This window comes from Corvus kubaryi, unplaced genomic scaffold (assembly GCF_017639235.1).
Source record: "Corvus kubaryi isolate FWS band 111438036 unplaced genomic scaffold, C.kubaryi_AGA036_p1.0 37201, whole genome shotgun sequence".
In the NCBI taxonomy this organism is placed as follows: Eukaryota; Metazoa; Chordata; class Aves; order Passeriformes; family Corvidae; genus Corvus; species Corvus kubaryi.
In genome coordinates, this window is record NW_024581058.1 from 1574501 (window position 1) to 1591605 (window position 17105).

General features: G+C 38.7%; 1 protein-coding gene across 6 annotated transcripts in view; it reads right to left on the reverse strand.

Moving 5' to 3' along the window:
• TPCN2 (two pore segment channel 2) overlaps positions 1–17105 on the reverse strand; it is a 50332-nt gene that overhangs the window by 31841 nt on the left and 1386 nt on the right. For 5 of the 6 annotated variants that reach the window (XM_042022437.1, XM_042022441.1, XM_042022436.1 and 2 more), the window contains exons 2-19: positions 16307–16371; positions 15022–15098; positions 14227–14404; positions 13482–13598; positions 11953–12059; positions 11422–11494; positions 9016–9115; positions 8643–8708; positions 8203–8267; positions 6948–7045; positions 6580–6661; positions 5429–5515; positions 4497–4616; positions 4123–4182; positions 3907–4035; positions 3208–3257; positions 1291–1390; positions 919–990 (exon numbers count right to left, since the gene is read on the reverse strand). In XM_042022437.1, coding sequence (XP_041878371.1) covers positions 919–990; positions 1291–1390; positions 3208–3257; positions 3907–4035; positions 4123–4182; positions 4497–4616; positions 5429–5515; positions 6580–6661; positions 6948–7045; positions 8203–8267; positions 8643–8708; positions 9016–9115; positions 11422–11494; positions 11953–12059; positions 13482–13598; positions 14227–14404; positions 15022–15098; positions 16307–16371 — 1646 coding nt within the window. Of the gene's footprint in view, positions 1–918; positions 991–1290; positions 1391–3207; positions 3258–3906; positions 4036–4122; positions 4183–4496; positions 4617–5428; positions 5516–6579; positions 6662–6947; positions 7046–8202; positions 8268–8642; positions 8709–9015; positions 9116–11421; positions 11495–11952; positions 12060–13481; positions 13599–14226; positions 14405–15021; positions 15121–16306; positions 16372–17105 lie in introns of those variants that run through there. The other variant, XM_042022439.1, reaches the window with a different exon arrangement.

Here is a 17105-nt window from a genome sequence, read left to right on the forward strand (position 1 = left end):
GAGAGTTTCCACGTAGCCCAAATTAAAAGCAAATTAAATCAATGGAAGTGGCAAACACTGTGGCAGACTTGTCTCATAAGTGTGACTTGAACAGCACAACAAAGTTTTTACCACCTTAGTTTTGCCCCAGTCAAGATCTTTATTTCAAAGTGCAACATAAGCCAGTTTAAGGCCTATCCTCTACAGATAAAAGCACAGATTATGAATGACAAAAATAGGTATTCTGGTTAAATTGCATGCTAGGTATATAGACTAGAACAACAAATCATTGGTCTTCAACCACTCCAATTAAGGGACCCTACAAAAACCCATGAACAATAGCAAAACCAAACCCACCCAGGCACTTCTTTACCCTACCAGGAAGACGTGGCTGCAAAGCCAGCTCGAGAGTTGGGAGAATTTATGTAATGGACATCACACATTGTGATCCACCCTTTAATCACATGTTTGCTGAGTCTATGTTCCTACACAGACACACCTAAAACAGGATAGCAGAGGCTCTTAAAAAATCCTGCCCAAACATGCCATCTCAAGACCTTCTCAACCAAAAACAAGTATATAGTTGTTTTGCTATTTAATTTAACATAAGCAAATCAGGGTAAGGAAACCTGGTCTACTTTTAGCATGGATGAAATTGTATTTGAACCCACACTACCCAAGCTAAGGCAAACACTCAAAGGAAGCTTTAATCAATCTTTTAAAGATACTCCTGCTAAATGAGGCACTGCCACTGTGTGCTTGCCACCACAAAACAGCAGTTTATTGTGGCTTTCCAAGACATGCCCTGGGGAAGAACTAGCTGGTTAAGGTGAAATGTTACTGCTCATGGTGATTGTACAAGAACCTAGTTAACTTTGTTGTTGACATACCCTTATTATACCATAACAAAGGAAATTACAGTCTTGCATCATGACTTACCACAAGGATTCCTGCAAAGGCTCTTAAGTTTTTCACCAGATCCAGCAATGTAGTAACAACCAAAGCCATGAACTGAAACAGAGCAGAATCCTGTATATATGACATCCACCACACTTCCAACCCATATCAAATTTTTACTAAAAGGACAAAGAATCACATCCAGAGAACTTGCCTGCCCCCTCCTCACCAGAGAAAACCAGCTCAAGAGACAGTGATTTTGTGAGGGGCTGTGCGAAAATCAGGACAGTTAGAGCGGAGCCATCCCACTCATGTGCAAGAGAAGTGCAACCTACACGTTATTCTGAAAGGCTCTAACAAAATTTATAGCTTGACCAACAAAGAAATCCGTGTTGTGGAGGGAAAAGCAATCACCTTCATGTTGGGGATAATCCGCAGGAACCTGAACACAATCAACATGTTCACCAGTCGCACCATATCCCACAGGGACAACAAGCCCATGAACTCAGGTCTCCTAGACAAGGGAAGAAAGTAACAAATCAGAGAAACAGCCCAGGACAGAAAGACACAGTTCAATCTCTGGGTTACAGGAAATGTAAGTGCATTGATTTACTTAGCAGGAATCTCAGCTACAGTAAACTAATAACTGATGAAGGAAGGAACCCCTTTAGCCTGGGCTCTTAAGTGTGCCTAGAGAGCTCTTTGAAGTGCACGTTTGTGCCTTCTGCTGGGGAGGAGGCACCAAAGAGGGTCCTTTCAGAAAACAAAGTGAATCAAAAGGACTGCTACAGGGAGATACTTCAGGAACTCATGCAAAGATGGGCATTAATCCTTTGGGGTATGCCTGCCTGAAGAAGGGCTTTGAAAACAGCATGAAGTTAAAAAGACTGTCTTGTCAACCTTCTTCCTTATATGTGTATATCATGGGAAATGGGCATACACTTCAAAACTCAGCCTGAATTTTAGCTTTTACATGAGCATGCTGAATGGTTCTTGGCTGGAAAGGAGGGCAGGTGGTGGGGGACTAAAGCAGCTAATGACAAAGGACCTTGGTAACAGGGATGCTAAATCATGATTTGTACCTCCAATATATTCATCTCTAATAATGAAAGAAATTATTTAAGATAACCCTGCATAGAAGGTATATTCTAGATAACAGCAACATCACTGTCCTGCCCTGAAGGTGGTGATTGCTTGATCTGTGGGTGTAATACCACACATCAGGACCCAGAGTGACTCATCTGGGTTGTAATCTGTTTGCAGTGACTGACACAAAGACCTAACAAGAATTACTGGTGCTCCAAGATGATAGAGCAAACAATTGCCTACATTTAAGAATCAAAGGACAAAATCAAACCCAAACATAATGATAACATCAATAATTAACGTCACTAGTCTGTAGCAATTACTCTTCTGGCAACCATCATGGCTGGGTGATAGGAATACAAGTAGTATTCAAACAGAAACTCTTCTAAAACCATAAGATCTGACTTGTCTAACCCTCTTCAGAGATTCTAGTGTAAATTAAGATATCTTCTTGATGGCAACATAACAAATATCCTGAAAAATCATGGACTGCCAGCGTCTTAAGCATGAGCTTGTACAAAGACACAAAGTAACAGAATGTGTCATGAATCACCCATGAAGATTCAGGAAATCTTCCAGAATTCCTTTGCTTTCCTCTTTTCTTGTGGAGGCAGTTTTCAAATTTTAAGATGAAGTAATGATTTTTATGTTTTTTACAACAAAAAAGAAATCAGGATAGTTATCCAAAAGCTGTTTGAACATAAGAAAATCAAAGTACGACTGCTTGCTATTCTAATATAGACAAATAGTGTAAGTCCCATGGGAATTTTCTTACTACATTTTGCATCATGAAGAAAACCTCAGCCTTCAATCTACATACAGGGTTAAGAGGTTTCATCAGCTGTTTGGGAGTTCATATAATTGGATTTATGGACAATCTGATACTGAAACATATTAGGTTATAGATGGCTGTGTATGCGGTATCAAATTCCCACTCCTGCACCCCTGGTAAGCACAGATTTGCCAAGATATTATTTTAGATGAGATTACAATTAAAACAAATGCACCTTCTCAGAAGAGCTATACAGAACTCTAAAATACTATGGAAGAAAAAAAATTCTTTCACTTATCCATATTGCATGCCTCTAGGGACTACAAGGGTGAGAAATTCTATCAAATTTGGTAAATTAAAGACTGGGCTGACAGTCACAGCATGATGACATGTGTGAGTATGACAGTGTGTGTGTATTTCCTGACCCACCCCAGCCACTGAGCAAAGTGCAGCAGGTCACAGAGGTTACTCACCAGCCAGGGTGAGGAAATCCATACACAGCAAAAGTTGCAATCTCCAGTACCTTTAGTCAGAAAAGAAAAATGAAAAAAAAATGTCAAAACTTTACTTTGTAATTCTGAGTTCCCGAAATTATGTAAGCCTCTCAACAGGAAACATTTTCAAGAGCTTTAAGCCACTAATTTGACTCACTTTAAAGCTCCGAATTGTCATATTTGCCTAGTTATCCCCCAAATCAACCAAATGTACACAGAGCATCCAATAGTGACACAAAAAAGGATACACAGTGAATACCATTAACCATGAATTTGACCTCATCTGCCACAGGGGCGTCAGGTTTTGACCAAATAATTATTATAATAGCCTGATAATTTTTTTTTAATTTAAAGAGAAAAGTGGTTTTAAACCATGAAACAGAATGCCTCATGCAATTATTCCAAGAGCTGAATTTTTCCAAATGAAACTTAAAAGGCTTCTTATCAGGAAAAGCACCTTTTCCATGGATTTAAATAAACCTATCTTCAGAACACAGACCCTAAGAGAACCATGCACTATCACATAAACTTTCAAGCCACATAAACCCACAGCACTGGCTCGTGTTGATCAGCTCAGCAGATCAGTGTTGAAAAAAAAAGCAATCCCACCAGCTCTTGTAGTTCCCTAACCTCCCTAGCCAACAAATCCAAGAATATGTAAGCTAACAAAACACTTACCAGCAAAATTACAGTCAGAAGTCCATCAAATCTATTGCTTGGGTAAGACAAGTATCTTTTCAAGCCCATTGCTAAGATTTTCAGCAACATTTCCAGCAGATAGTATAGGATGAAGAAGCAGTTGATAGCCTTCACCCCCCAAAATAAAAACAACCATTAGAATTACTGACATCTCAGGGAACAGCAATAACTGCACGGAATACTGTTGTATCTTACCCCCAGGAAGAAGTCATCTCTTTCAGATGGCTGCTTATCTGCATCCATCACCAAGACCACCTTAAACAAAAAATATTTTATTAGTTTACTGCTTTACTGCTACATAAAATACATTTTTAAGCGCAAGAACAGTTTTTCTTGCTTTGAACAGACCTTTTCAAGCAGTTCAAAACACATTTTTAACTGCAGGTATTTCCTCTTAAGACTTTGCATGTCTAAAGCATGCCAAAAACCCAACTGCTAGAAAAAGTAGTTATTTAAAGAGAAATTAAAGAACAAAAGCAGAAATTAAATTTGTAGCAGAGAAAAACCGGAAAAACAATCACAAAAAGAAAAAAAAACCACTGCCCCACAACAAAAAAACCTTTACTTACACAAATAGAAATAATGTTTGCAAGGGCTACCACATTCCCCAAGTAGCCAAAGTAGGGATGGCCAAAGGCAAACTGCATTTTCTGCATAAAATGGGATTGGTACTCTGGACTGGGAGGGTGCTGAAAAGAACACAAAGGATTTGCTGAGTCATAAAGCATAAGCATTTTAATAATAATAAAATAATTTAAAAAACGTTCCCCATCTCAGATTTAAAAAACCCCAAACATTTTCAAAGCAAAACTTCAGGGCCACAGGCTAATTTTGACACTGCATCTGGAAAATGTTTTCCAGCTGTGGCTATTAGCAGCAAGAGACCATTCCTGACAATGGCACAACACAAGGTAATGGCAGAGAAGGGAGATAACTCAACCTCTCTCCAATGCCCCAAGCAGATAAATTAACATGAAGCTATTAATGGTATACATCCCGTCCTCATTTCCCAACATTTAATTTCGAAGTCTTAATTACATGCAAACATAGAAAAGAACATTTCCTAGCCCTCAAAGAGTTTAGTGTTTTGTTTTTCCTTTCTCTCTCTCTCTCTCTCCAAGAGAAAGAAAAAACTGCTTTCTGCCCATCTTGACCTGAACACCGAGAGAGAATCCACATTTTGCTCTTCCTTCAGGGACTGGAGAAAAAAGACTGAGCTATTTTGCCTGACCAACTCAGCATTAAAAATGATGAAAGAATAAGCAAAGATGCATTTTATACATTTTACACCACCTGGTAATCCGACACTAGTGCTGTAAAAGCCCCCAGAGCAATTTTGTTTGTGGCTATAAAAGCAGCTCAGAATCAATGCCATGTGATCACACCTTGTGTTCACGTGTTGCAAAGTTTGTTCATACACTTTACACAAGAGTACTCTCACTTATTATTGCACAAGACCAGGCAACTTCTGATGCTTTATAAATGATGGTCACATACATACTTGCTTAATGGCATCTTTGTCTAGCTCTTCAAAGAGCTTCTGGAACTGGGCAGCTGACAGTTGGTCACAGGAGCGCATTTTGAGCGACTGCACATGAAAGAGAAACATTCAGCTTAACATCTGCAATAGGTACATCTGCAAAGTTTGCTAAAACTCCTCAGACTACATTGGAAATCTAGGAATAAAGATGTAATTCAAGCTGTTAGAGTAAGGTTCAGTATTGCTCTGCTTTAACACAACGCTGCCACATGACTGGAGGACGTGTCTGGCTGTTGGAGTGAAAGCTCCTCTGGACTCAGCCCCAGAGGGAAGCCAAAGCACAGGGGTTGAATTAAAACCTCTGGACAAGCTGAGATACATGAAGACACACCAAAGTGAAATAGAAATACAGATTTTTTAACTTTTAGTGGAAATACATGCTAAGTACCTTAAACATTAAAAAGCTGTAGCAGAGACCTTAAATACAGTTCTTACTGCAGCAGTGTTACCTTTTCACAGAATTCTTTACTTTAGACAAAATATAGATAGAATTATACTGTTCACATTTTTTAAATAGTGTTCACATAAACAGTAAGAGCTGATAGAAACTGTATAAGCAAATCTGTGTAATACCTATGTAACACTTGTGTATGACTTACGACTGTTGGAATTAGACCAGGATGGGTTAAGAAAAGGAAAACTAGAATCGTGTGTTAATCTTACTGGTCAATTAACAAATAGAATCCACACTTCTGTGAGAAAAAATATAAAGTGTATAGAGTATATGGAGCATATAGAGCATATAGAAGAAGCTGGTTTTGCCTGCTGTCGCTGCTGCTGCTTGCCTTTATCATGTAACCCCCTTCAAACTCTGCCTTCAAGAAAGCTGTGAGACCACAAAATAAAGAACTTATCAGAACAGCAGCCTCCTCTGCTCTTTTACCCTGGTCCAAGAAGGAAGGGTACCCCGTCAAAAGCTCAACATTTGCCCTTTTCTATTTTCCCTCTCTGGGATCACATATTCTTTTGGCAAACTTAAATCTTCAGTCGCATGTAGTAATGCCACTATTCTGTTATGATCCAAGGAATGCTGCAACAGAGGGCAGATCTCTGGATTTGCTAGTCAGGATTGATAGTCACCAACGTAAAGGCTAAGAAAATCCAGTTCTTACTCTCATGATGGCTTGCTTGCAGCGAGAATCCATCTCAGCTTTCTGAAGCACCTGTAATAAGGCCCCAACGCTGACACAGGACCTATTTAAAAGAAAACAGAATGGCAAAATGAGCAGTTCCAAATGCATTTCTGCCCTTTTCTTCTTTTGAAAAGCGGATAAAATTACAAGTAGGAAAAAAAGGAAACAGACTCCATAAGAGTCCCAAACAGTGAACACCCAGTTAAAGAAAAAATAAATAAATGAGATGAGCAACAAAGTGCCACTTTCAAGAATGGATCCTAAGTAAATATATTAAAACAAGATGACCAAAAATCTACTCTTTTTTTTTTGTTAGATAATCTACTGTTTCAAGACTCTTCACTTACTGTTGTGCACTAGCAGGAGTCTCTTTCAGGGAAGACAGCACCTCAAACGCAGCTCGGATTCCCAGCCGCCTCCTGAAGAGGGAGGACTGAACTGATTTCTGAGCAGTAAAAACACCACAGAGGAAACAATTTACTCACACTTCAGGCACTACTGTGTCCTATGGCCAGATAATATACTGATCCTTGGGCACACATCCCAGATTTGTGATTAGAGATCAGAACAGGAGACTGCCCTAGGCCTCACTCCCTCCAAGAACTCCGTGTACAAGGAGGAAGGAAGCAAGTTAGCAAACAAGTCCCTGGAATTCAAGTAAACATCCAGGTTATGGTTTATTTTCAATTATGGAGTGCACAGGCATATGCCTGTTCCAGAGACACTGGCAACAGCAAAGCTCAAGCATTTACAGAAATTCACACTACTGTGCAGGGAGGAGATTAGAGAGCTTGTCCAGCTCCAGTTTCTTGCCTAAAAGCACAAATCCAGAGCCACGGTTTTTCATGCTTTTTTTTTATTACAGTAATCACTTTCAAACTCAGTTACTTTATCAGCAGTCAGATTATGCCATGCTGTCATGTGACAAAGCAGAAAATTGAGAAAGAAGGGATGAAACAGAGGACAAGGAAAGGATTACCAAAAATCCTCTCTGCACCTATTCTGTTTACACACCCCTCTGTCACAAGAGGGTGGGGGCCATTCCTTCTGTGTAATATTGCCTTGGGCTCATTATCCAACAAACTTCACCTTCTCTCTCAAACTCTACTGGAGAGGCTACTGGGCCAGTCTGGGTAAGGCCTTGAGTAACCTGGTACAGTGAGAGGTGTCCCTGCCCATGGCAGGGGGGTTGGGACTGAACGATCTTTAAGGTCCCTTCCAACTCCTTAATATTCTATGATCTGCAACAACAGCTGTTTAAGCAGCACAGCAGATTTCCTTCTTTCCTTCCCAGAGACTAAGTTTAAGTTACTCTTGTCCTTGTTCAGTCATACAACAGTTTCTTTTTTTTTTTTCCCCCCTGTAATAGTCAAAACTGCAGATCCACAGCATACATGGAAGCATGCAAGCAGGTCATTTTGTCACGGAAGGGGATCAAGCTGTAACAGCACATAAAGGGAAAAGTACCTGCATCAAAGAACATTTAGTACCTTAAAACTGTATCTGCAATCAGAATGGGAGGGCTGCTTTAATAAACAGATGAAAATACTTCAAAGGTTCAAGGTTACAGCAGAACACAGAAATCAGGAATGCTTTACTCACCAGAAGGTACCCTCGAAATTGGTTGTATATTATTGCTGTAAGCAAATTCATCAAAAACAAGTTGCCTATTGGAGAAAAAGAGGCAGTAAAATTTACTGAAAAATATCTGTTTATCTGTGGAAAGAAGTTTCAATGTATGCAGTAAACCAGATAGAAAACTTAAAAAGGGTTGGTTTTCTCATGTTTGATTTCCAAAATGTTTTTAATGTTTGAATACACTGTAATGCATCCATTCCCCTGTGCCATGTTACTAAAAATCTCCAAACCATAAGTCCCTTCCATGAAAATGATCTTAGAGACACTACACAATCATTGGAAGAAACACAAAAACAGAGAAATTCATGATTAAACTTTCCTAGAAAAATAAAACACTGTAGCTGGTATGCACAAGTGTCAAAGTTGAAATGCATTAACTTTGCTGAAGACAAGAGGTAACTTACCTAATACAGTGAAGAGGATGAAGAAGATTGAATATGCTCGATTCTTAGAATATGCAGGTATCATCACTGTATCAAATTTAACAAAAATAGGAAATAATACTTTAATGCTTGAGATGCACAGTGGAGACATCAATGAACTTTTGGCAATTGGTAAAAGCTCTCATACAGCTGGATTTTAGAGTGGCATATATAATTACACCACAGAAAGGCAAGAATCAAGTCACTAAAGGCATGAAAAACCTTTACACAACCTTCCTCTGGCTGTACTAAGAACTACCAGCTGAAAGAATGGTTACAGTAGGCTGAACAGAGTGATCTTACTCTGTTGTTCTTCAAAAGGAGAGGCAAGAGTTATTTCAGAAAGACTGCTCACCATCAGGATTATTTGCAGTAGTCAGCAAGACCAGCAGTGACGTCAGGGATTCCGGCAAATTCCGGAAATACACCACCCATTCCTTATCCTGCTGGTTATCCTAGGCAAAAAGATTGTCATTGTTAAGAGAAATACCAAGTAATCACTGTCTTACCAAGGAAGAGGGAAAAAAATTAAATTTTTTTTTAAAAAATTAACATCAGTCAACAATCAATTTCTTACACACATAATCAAATCTACCCCGTGGAAAAAGCAAAAGCCAAACATAAAAATTAAGAGAATGTGTATGAATACAGAGCAATCCCATCACTTATTAATAGCAATTTAAAAAACACAAGGAAGAACAGGAAGCTCCACATGGAAGTTGTGCCTAGTTAGTACGTCAGACCCAGGAAGAACAATCACATCATAAACTCACAGCATAGGACTCTGAAGTAAGCCTGAATTGATAGAAAAAGCATCACCTCTTAGTCTGCAAGAGATACTGATACACTGCAGATAAAAGGACTCCCTGAATATGATTCAAAAAAAATAAACAGAAAAAACAAAGAAACAAACCAGCTTCCTCACTAATGAAGAGGGGCCTCAATAACCACAAAATATCCTGCCTATAAACTCCTCTCAAACACCTGCAGTTCTACCACCATACTCAGAGTGTCTCTCACTACCCCTTTGACTTCCAAATAGAAAACTTAACATCCTCTGAATTAGTTTTTTGTTACTAAAGTTACAGAAGTTACCACCACTACTCAAAACAGGGGTTTTCCCTTCCTCCTGCTATCCCCTGAGATCTGTAACTAACTGTAACTAGCTGTAACTAACATTTATGCACAGCACAGGAATTGCTGGGCAGGTAGGAAACAGGCAACTGTTCTGTTTTGAAAAGAATGAAGATTTAAAATGCTGTGTTTAGTATCAATGAAAACATCACATAGAGCTTCAACATCTTGGGGAAAGGAAATTAGGAAAAAAAGATCAGTGCCACAGCACCCAAAAATATATTTGCAATTACTTTGGCAACTAAGGTCATCAAAATTATTTTGTGGCTCAGTGGAAACATCAAATGATCTGCAAAAGGCTCAGATAGTGTCAGAACCTTCATCAAAAACACACTGGGAGGCTGATCTTGGATCCTCCACAAATGTTTTTTTTTCCTGAGGTCAAGAAGAGACGGGTAAAAAAGATGCAGAGTGCAAACAAAAGAAACATGAGTCAGGCAGCACAGGACAAGCAGCTTTTGAATCTGCTGCAATGACTGGAATATGTAACCCTAGAGGACATACACAAGACAAAGCAAAAATGCAGAGTCATGAATTTCATTAATAAACCTACTTTTAGAACTTGCCTGCGGTATTTTGCCGTGTTAGACAAAATTAATTTGTATGAATGTCAGAGCAGCACACTGAAATAGGAAAGTCCACTCTCTAATTTGTTATTTTTTACCTCAATGTACACAAAAGTGACTGGTTTAGGTATACAAGTTATACATCTGCTGGGGAAGGTCATAAATGAAATTAGATGTGACAAATAGAGATAATACAAAGGAAGGCAACTAAACAAAGTGGGAAAACAGAGCTCTGCTTCTAATTCCAGAGATTCTGTAACATGGGAATTCAGGGAATTTGCTGATCATAAGGAAGACTAGAAGAAGGCCCAAGTGCAAATTACAGTGGAAATGAAGGTGCAAAACTGAGATTAAGGACAGGACCAAAATTACTGGGAGAAATATGCAAGAAATTTTTGTGTTCACAGTAATATATTTATGGAAGGCCTTAAAAAGTAAGAACAAAAAAATACCCCAAATAATCTGAGTGTGATAAATTAAGATACAGGAAGTTTAGAAGAGAAGGAACATACCAAGATTACTGGAACACAAAAATTATTTTAAGCACAAAATTTCAAATTTGCTTTTCAAAAGCAGGAAGAGAAAAACGAGAGGAAAACCCAAAGAGATCTGAAACCAAAACTAATACAGGCAAAAACCTACCAGGGCATGGCCAGGGATACCAGTATTGAAAGGTGAGAAAGCACAGAAGAAACTAAAGTTAGCAAAAAGCTAGATAGGGAAGAGGAAAAAAAAAAAAAAGAGTGATAATATAAATGAAGAAGTGATGAGAGCTTTGGAGACAAAACAGCACAGAGGGTTTCAACAAAAGCAGAGAAAGTAACTCAAAGGATCAAATCAGGTAAATGCATAAGGAAGTCCCCAGCATGCATGAATACTGTGCACATGTTAGAACTCTCCAAATGGACTTCAAACTCAACTCAGCAAGTCTGACAAGGTATCACGACCTTTTCAGGGGAAATGAGTTTCACTAGTTTGACTGTAAAACTAGGCAAGAGGCAGCTGTGCAAGTACAGATAAAAGGCACCCAGATCTACCAAAGCAGCAATAGAATTGATTACCTTTGTTCGAGCAAAGAGCAGCATGGCAAACATGGTAAAGAGAGACAAATGAACAGCCAGCAGTAGAACAACACTGTTGGAGAGAAAATATATCACAGGTTAATAGTAACTTAATCTTATTCTTAATATCCTCTGCTAAAAATGCAAAATGATGCCAGATGAAGAGAACCAGGGGTATTTTTAAGAAGTTATATGGAGATAACAGGAGGAGATGTGAGTTTCGATTCAAAATAAAAATAACACTTGTGTGCCTCAGTTCTTCCCTTACAGAGGGCTTACAAGAGCAGAATTAAAACCTCCCACTCGACTAGGACTAAAAAACCTATGTCACATACACAGTCATGTCACAGTCTAGAGATCCTTTACAGACAAAAGGGAATCAGAAAGTTACCACAGCCTCCACCCACTGTGACCTGATCTCACTGATCTCTTAGGTACCCCATCCAGAAGGAAGCTGCTCAGATGCCCCACACCAGAAGACAGACAATAACCTGATTGCTGTGACAGGATATTTCCTGTGCCATTACCCACCTCGCCATTTCAGGCAATGTGCTGTTAATACTTTTTAACGTTTTCTTCATCATAGAAGAATTCTGGAGAAGAAAGAAGGGGCGAAGGATTCTTCTTATTCTCACACTCTGCAAAAACCAACGGATCAGACACTGAGCTCCCAGAAGACTGGCAGCACAAACACTTTTAATGCAAGTTTGTCAAAAAGCACTGACACACATTGACAAAGTCAACAGTGTAATAGGAAAAGAAGTGAGCTCTGCTCTTCTGAGCTCACAAAACACCAAAAGCGATTTCACACCTCATTAAAATGATGAGAGATTGCTTTAAAAACACACATTGACATTTCAATAGTCTCATCAGGCCACTAATTAGAAACAATCTAAGTTTATTGCTCACTAGACATAACAATCTGGCAAGAGATGCTATTTTTGTATTTTCTGCCAAGGTCCATCTCAAGAAAGGGATTAACAGAGAGCTACTCTCCATAAAAGCAAATAACACATTCTAAAAATAAGTGCTTGACTTCAATTTTCAGGCTGTTTGTTTTATAACCAAAGGGCCTGCTTATTATTTAGCAATTTCTGTCTCTGACAAGACCCCAACTGTAATTGCTTCTTTTCCCCACAACACTATAGCAAATAATCTGATTCTTGCAGTCAAGACATTTGCAAGCCTTCAAGTTATTCCTGTTACTTATATGCTACTTCAAGTGTTTCAGCATCCTGCATTTCAGGATTAGTCTTCTGTGGGCTACACTTAGCAGCAAAGAAACATAAAAATCCCGTTCTTTATTGCTATTGTCTTGTTCATCCATCCCAGCAGTTCAGCTGCTCCTTCTGCCACCGCTTTGTGTGGGAGGCTCCTGTTCAAACTACCTGTCCACTACCACACCTCAAGATTTTACAACGTTTTAAGATCATCTCTTATTCACTTCCCAGCATTTTTACCACATTAATATTTTCTTAACAAGGTTGCAAGTGCACAACAACTAATTTAATGTAAATCTATGGCAAACAAAACCAACTAGGAGAGTGCATTATCACATCAAGGAGGGCATGTCTAAAACCATTTCACCTGATGTGCCTCTCAGGACACAACTGTTTTGAACACAGCACAGCTTCATGTTAGAAAGCAGCTGTTAAACTACATAATTAACTTTTTCTTATACAGCACTACAGAGGCTCTGCCATTCAGTCAAGTTAAGAATATAACTCTCCAACTGCAGACCAAAATTGGTGCCAGGCAATGAGTTTTCCCTGCCCTCTTTGACTGCTGAGACTAAAGCAATGAGTGTTATTTAATTTTACCAACACAAAATTTACATTAAGAATCAAGCAGAATTCTTTGCTAAGCTACATTACATCAAACTTTTTCTGTGTTTCAGTGCATTATCCAGCTATCAAAGACCAAAGTGAACCATCTCACCCTCCTCTTTTAATTCTCCAATACACCACATACACCCTGCTGACTCTCCCTTTGCAGGTTCTTCTCCTCTGCCACTCTCCACAATTAAGCTGCTGATTATTTCTGCAGAAAGCAGTTCTTACCTCTTTGCAGAAAAAACTCAGTGACACAATCCAATCAGTAAGGGAAACAATTAATGTCAGTATATAAGCCATTAGCCATTTATTTTTCCAAAATTCTTTCCATCCAATTAAGTAACTCTGGACAAGGAAAAAAAAAGAACAACCATAATTTACTTTAATAATAAAATCAAATCCCCTAATAAGTCAGCACCACTTGTTTTTCCCAAGTATTTGTAATTTTACATCACTGCTCTTAGAAAGCTCTCCAAAATCCAAACAAAAATACATTATTGAGAGATTTTTTTTCTACAAAAAACTAAATAAAGGTCAGTAAAAGTGAGAGGTGCACATAGGCCACGAGAGAGAAATCCTTTGAACGCAAGAAAAATCACCACTTAATAAACGTAAAAAGGGATTTTCCAGAAATAAGTATCCCAAGAAAGGTCAGTTTCTGACTACTTTTATTTTGTATAAATGAACTGACATATATTTATTATATAGCCCAATTTTATAGCCTAATACAAGCAGCTAAGCCAAAATAATTGCACTCTTAGCAAAATTTATTTCACTTATTCCAGACAATTAGGAAAATTACATTAAGAAAAGGGAATAAATGCCTTAATTTAATACATATACACTTGCTAATTTCTCCTGAAATGAGGCTCTAATAAAGCAAGGCAATTTCATCCTGCAAACACAAGATTTGAAAAACAATTCTACCACACACCTACTGTTTCATTCAATACCAGATGAAGGAGATGCTCACCTTCACAGATACATCAACCACGAACACAAGGAAGCAGAGCAGCTCAATGCTCTCCGTGAGGCCACAGGGAGGATTCCAGGCGGGAAGGCGGTACCGGACATCCGACGTGACAGTGAGCGAGGAAGGTTCTTCAATGAAAGCCAAAGCCAAGATTACAGTAATGGTTAAGCTCAAAATCCTGTTTGAAGAGAGATGAAATTAAAAATAAAACCAACAAAACCATAAAAAAAAGAAAAAAAAAAGAAACCAAAACAAACCCCAAAACCAGCCACAAAATGAGTCAAAAGAATAACAAAATACTTCCAGTAAAGCAGTTTTTTTTGAAGTAAACCAAGCTTTATGATACCATACTTCACTCAAATGGGTTAGACCACACGGCAGCACTTGCCTAGCACGTTGTTGCCTGCATTGGTGATGTAACTGCTGACCACCAAATAACCTGAGGTGGCATCCTTTTGAAACTTACAGCAGCAAACAGTCCTGCTGTTAGCCAACATGTTTAGAAATAGACACTTTGAAGACTCTAAATGCACAGTGCTGTAAATCATGCTAATTAGTCCCCTCATGCAACAGCCCTGTGGCTGTTCCAAAGAGCCATCTACGTCATCACACTTCGACAGAACTTGCTGCTTTCCACTTCTATCATGTTCACATGTGGTCAATCCCCTTGCTTCCCACAGTAAGTTCTTATGAAGATAAAAGCACAATTATCAAATAAGCAAGAAAGATGAAGAGTAATTTTTTAAAAAGACTAACTCCTAAACAAAAAAGCAAAGAGAATAACCAAGTTCTTACCACTGGCAAGTCCTGGAATAGTACCATCGATAAAGCCACAGGGATTTGGAGTCCACACGGTGATTTATAGATCGATACTGAAGGCAGGAAGCAAAAAGGCTAATTTAAACATTACATCCAGTCTGTCTCAAAGACAAAGATCAAGTTACCAAAGCAAAGCAAATCAGTGCATGTTATTAAAGTATCAGGTCACCCATGACCACAGAGCTACTCTACATGTGTGAAAAGGGAAAGGTTTTAAAGAAGTTCTCCTATCTAAGGACCACACAGCTGCTCAGATAATTAAACTGTGTGGCAGTCATCTGAAGCAAGCTCTGTCATCATTTCAAATGACAGCATTTGTAATGTTTCAGAGACTATTCTATGTACTCGCCAAAATGGTCCACCCACTTAATTTCCCTCTCCAACATTCATTCCGCTCACGGATCTCATTTTGTCTTTCTCTTCCAACAAGCCATAAGATGCAAACAAATTAATTCTCAATAGAAGAGACCTCAACCTATGTCTTTGACTAAAACATGCTTTAAGATCAGGAAGCGTGATTCCTCAGGAATCCACAAAATCTGCTCCATCCCCCCTCTGCAACAGCTGCTGGGCTGCTCTTACTCTGCCACCACTGAGACGTACCTGCTTCCACACCTTAAATACATCTGACTCCCAGAAATCTCCCAACCAAAAGCCATCTAGAGGCAGCAAGAGAGCTCAAGAACCGCCCTTCAGCATTCCCACTGCCTGCATCTACCAGCTGGGAGATAACAGGATCTAGGAACCTGCAGTAACAGCCAGTAAAGGAGAGACAAAGAGGGCATCAAGACTTCCAAAGGCACCAAGTTCAGCTGAAGGGTTCCACCTTCACACTTGAAGCCAGCCTTAAACTCTTGAGCTTTTACCATTTCTTAAGATGTGCAAGTAGTCAGACTGAGAGGCAAATTACAGGGTTTGCTCAAATAGTTTCTCTTAGCAGTAGGTTAGTCACTGTCAAAACACTCACACTCAAACCAACCCAAACAAATAAACAAAAAACTACCATGAAATTCACTCCACAAACCAGCATCTCTTCTGAACCCTTAAAGAGATTACTTCATTGTGGGGAAAAATATATTTCTCCTAGGCAGAAGTTCACTGAGACTTGCATACCACAGGAATTTGAAATTCTGATTTTGCTTTGTGAATCAAGATGATGGTTTACAAAGGTTGCCTGAACACAGAAAAACTTAAAAACTGGCAGTGTGTGACAAACATCCAGCATGGGAAGCATAACAGCTAAGAAAAAATTAATACTTACTTGTATTGCATCTTCAATAAATACTATGGCTTGATTTATATAAAGGTCATTATCAGCTCCAGCACCTATGAAGTTAAAAAGAAGTAAGAATCACTTGCTGTATTTTGGACAAATAAACTTTGGATAAAACAGCTTATCAGTTAACAGAAGGTGCACAATCACGGTTCTCATGACAAAGGGCACTGTACACACACAAAGAAAGAGAGTTCCTGCCACATTTGCTCTGTTAGCAGCACTGTGCATTACGTTAAATAAGTAATAATAATACCAAACACATCATGCATCTTTCTGTGTTTTGTTAAAAGGTTCTCTTTTAGGTTTAAGTAGCCAGACTACACTGGTAGTTAAGTAACACAAAACTACACAGAGACAAGTCCTAACAGGCAAAATAATGGAATTTAAATTATTCTGTGAAAGAGTGTACAGTCAAGTGAAGCCAGAAAAATCAGGCACTACTATTATAGCAATTTTTATTTTTGTTTAATAAAGATACTGTGGTTTAAAGTGATCTTGTTCCTCCAAAACCAACAGGAATCTCCAGTCATATGAGAACTAAATTAAGTGCTTTTTTAATTTGTTCTGACAGTTACTATTACCATAGCAAACAGATCAGAGCTCAAGACACAGCAAGGGATGAAAGAACACAGATTGAAATAAAATACCACTAAATTAGTTACTATGACACTTTTCAAAACCCAGTATTAAGAAGTCTACGTGAAGATAGACACATGAAAAATAAAGGGCAGCCACTTGCGTTTACTTGAAGACAGACCTTTCAGGAACTAACCTGGCAATTAAG